The sequence below is a fragment of the Fragaria vesca genome, linkage group LG1 (genome assembly GCF_000184155.1).
Source record: "Fragaria vesca subsp. vesca linkage group LG1, FraVesHawaii_1.0, whole genome shotgun sequence".
Classification (NCBI taxonomy): Eukaryota; Viridiplantae; Streptophyta; class Magnoliopsida; order Rosales; family Rosaceae; genus Fragaria; species Fragaria vesca.
Window position 1 is genome coordinate 18750718 of NC_020491.1, and position 2598 is coordinate 18753315.

At 44.7% G+C, this 2598-nt stretch overlaps 1 protein-coding gene across 1 annotated transcript; it reads left to right on the forward strand.

Moving 5' to 3' along the window:
• Positions 1-483: 483 nt before the first annotated feature.
• Positions 484-1728, forward strand: LOC101295180 (E3 ubiquitin-protein ligase ATL6-like). The gene has a single exon (XM_004289436.1). The coding sequence runs from the start codon at positions 484-486 to the stop codon at positions 1615-1617; it is 1134 nt and encodes a 377-aa protein (XP_004289484.1). The 3' UTR covers positions 1618-1728.
• The last annotated feature ends 870 nt before the right edge of the window (positions 1729-2598 follow it).

The window sequence follows — 2598 nt, forward strand, 5'->3', positions numbered from 1 at the left end:
AGTGATCACCCGAAGAGAGCCGTTACCACCTTTCAGTCCCTTTCCGTTTTTCTTTCATCACTAATTACATCCCGTTTGCTTCGCCCATGGCTTTCCCCATTAATTTCTCTACCGCAATCCCCTCACCACGTAGAATCATATTCTTCCAGAAAATTTCCTCTCCATCATCCTCCTTCAAACCCATCGCTTTCATAGCCAACCGTCTGATCTACTTACTTTATTACTCGCCGGTCAACTAATTCAATGATAAAATTGACGTGATTCTGATTTCCGTCCTCACAAAAATCCCGTTCTTGCTTCCCAAGCAAAACCCTCGCTAGGGTCCCAGCCGCCGGGTTCGAAAGCCATCCTTACGACACGTGGATAACCTGACTGTCACGACAAACCTCACTTTGTGAAGTCGGACTTTGCTTTTTCATCTTTCTTTTACCTTCTTCTATGTGTGAGCAGTGCTCACTCTTTCTTCATCTCACAAGCTCAGAAATGAAGAAGCTACACAGCTCTCTTCTTCTTCTCTGGCTGGTTTCGCTGACACACTGTAACGTCAACGCGCAGTCGCCGGGGCCGTTGCAGACAAACGGCTATGCCTACCTCGCCAACTTCAACTCCTCCATGGCCATGGTCATCGTGTTTCTCGTGTGCGCTTTCTTCCTCGTCGGATTCTTCTCCATCTACATTCGCCGCTGCGCTGAGACGCACATCGCCAACGCCGGCGGGTCGCTTGGCGCAGCGGGTGCGATCGGTGTCGCTGCGAGACGCCGAGGCCTCGACCCTGCGGTGATTGAGAAGTTTCCGATGTTTGTGTATTCTGATGTGAAGGACCTCAAGATTGGCAAAGGGGCTCTGGAGTGCGCTGTGTGCTTGAGCGAGTTTGAGGACTACGAAACCCTGCGTTTGCTGCCGAAATGCGACCACGTATTCCATCCCGACTGCATCGACGCGTGGTTGGCCTCGCACATAACGTGTCCGGTTTGCCGAGCAATGCTGGCGCCTGAGTCGAATCACCCGGTTACTGAGCCAAACAATCATTCGAATCATCCGGATAGTACAAATGAAATTAGTAATGATCAGCAACAACAGAACGACCAGGTGGTGATCAATGTGAGTGAAGATCAGAGCAGCGAGGCGGTTGAGATAGACAACCGTCCGGCAAGATCTGGAATATTCGGGAAGTTTCCGAGGTCGCACTCGACGGGTCACTCGGTAGTTCAACCAGGAGAGAACACGGAACGGTACACGTTGAGGCTGCCGGATTCAGTGAGGAGGCAGCTGGTTTCAAGCCGGAACAACAAGCTGAAACGATCGACTAGCTACGACGTCATTCTGCCGAGGCTTGGAAGTTCAAGAAAAGGGTATAGACTCGGTGGCGAAGGGAGCAGCAGTAGAGGGAAAAATAGTGTTGAACAAACTGGGCGGTTCGACCCGTGGGTGCTGTTAAAAACGCCACCGTTCTTTGGTAGGGGTGGTGGTGGTTCCGTTAAGTCACCTAAGAATGGTGTTGACGGAGAAGGATTGTTTGTGAAGGCTTTGTTGACGCCGGTGAAAATTCCGTTGGATTGTCAGAACGTCAAAGCCAATAACAGGTGTCAAGAACCGATGTCTCGGCCTCCGGTTTGATTTTAAATTTGTTGTCCGCAATATTTTGTAAATAGTATCTTCTTCATTGGAACCTGGTTTCAATCTTGGAACAGAGTTAAAAATTAATTTGACCTCAATTATATTTCGTTTATTATGTTGTCTTATTGGGAAGATTGGAAGAACCTGTGAGGTTGAATTTGTGGAGGGATGTGTTAGATTCATGGCTCGATTGAATTGCTGGCGGGTCCAAATGTTAGGCACAAAAATGAATGTGTTTGTTTTTTTCTTTTGATGCGAAAATGAATGTGTTTGTCGAAGTTGCCAAACATTAATGATACTGTTGGGGAAGTTACTTACTACCTAACTTGGTCTAATTAGTCATGAGCTTCATCTCTCAAGTTGAGTAATGACTACTTACCCAAATAGTTAATACCAAATTTTCAATTAATGCATTTTTAACCGACTCACATTCATCACGTTTGGACCTCATATTCATCTTGCTTGGCTTCTCAGACAAGTAATCCAGGAACGAGGGTCATAGCATGCATGAAAGACTTGCTTGTGGTACCAACTCGATGTCGATCTGGTTAACTTTATTCAAGGCTCGGGAGTGTGGGATTTGAGTGTGTGCTAAAAGAGAAGTTTTTATGTGCTAATTGGAGTATGAAGCAAAGCATTACCTTACTTTTTAGTTATGTTAAGGATTCTCAACCGTCGGTTGTTGTACTTGTACTTACGTTTCTATCTTTTCGATCACACTAATAAACCTTATATATACTTCTTTTAACAAAGGATAGAAATGAAAAGGTAAGTTTGCATCTCATTCAACAATACATTATTGATGCTCCTTTTTTATACATGTTTTTCAAATATTTTGTCTTTGTAGGCGAAAATTACTGTACGCACTATCGAAGTGCAAGTGAATTGAACACCTAATAAGCAAACTCAATCTTTTATTAGATCTAGCCATCCACGTGATACTATCTTGTATACATGTGAAAACGATTAACAATTAAAACT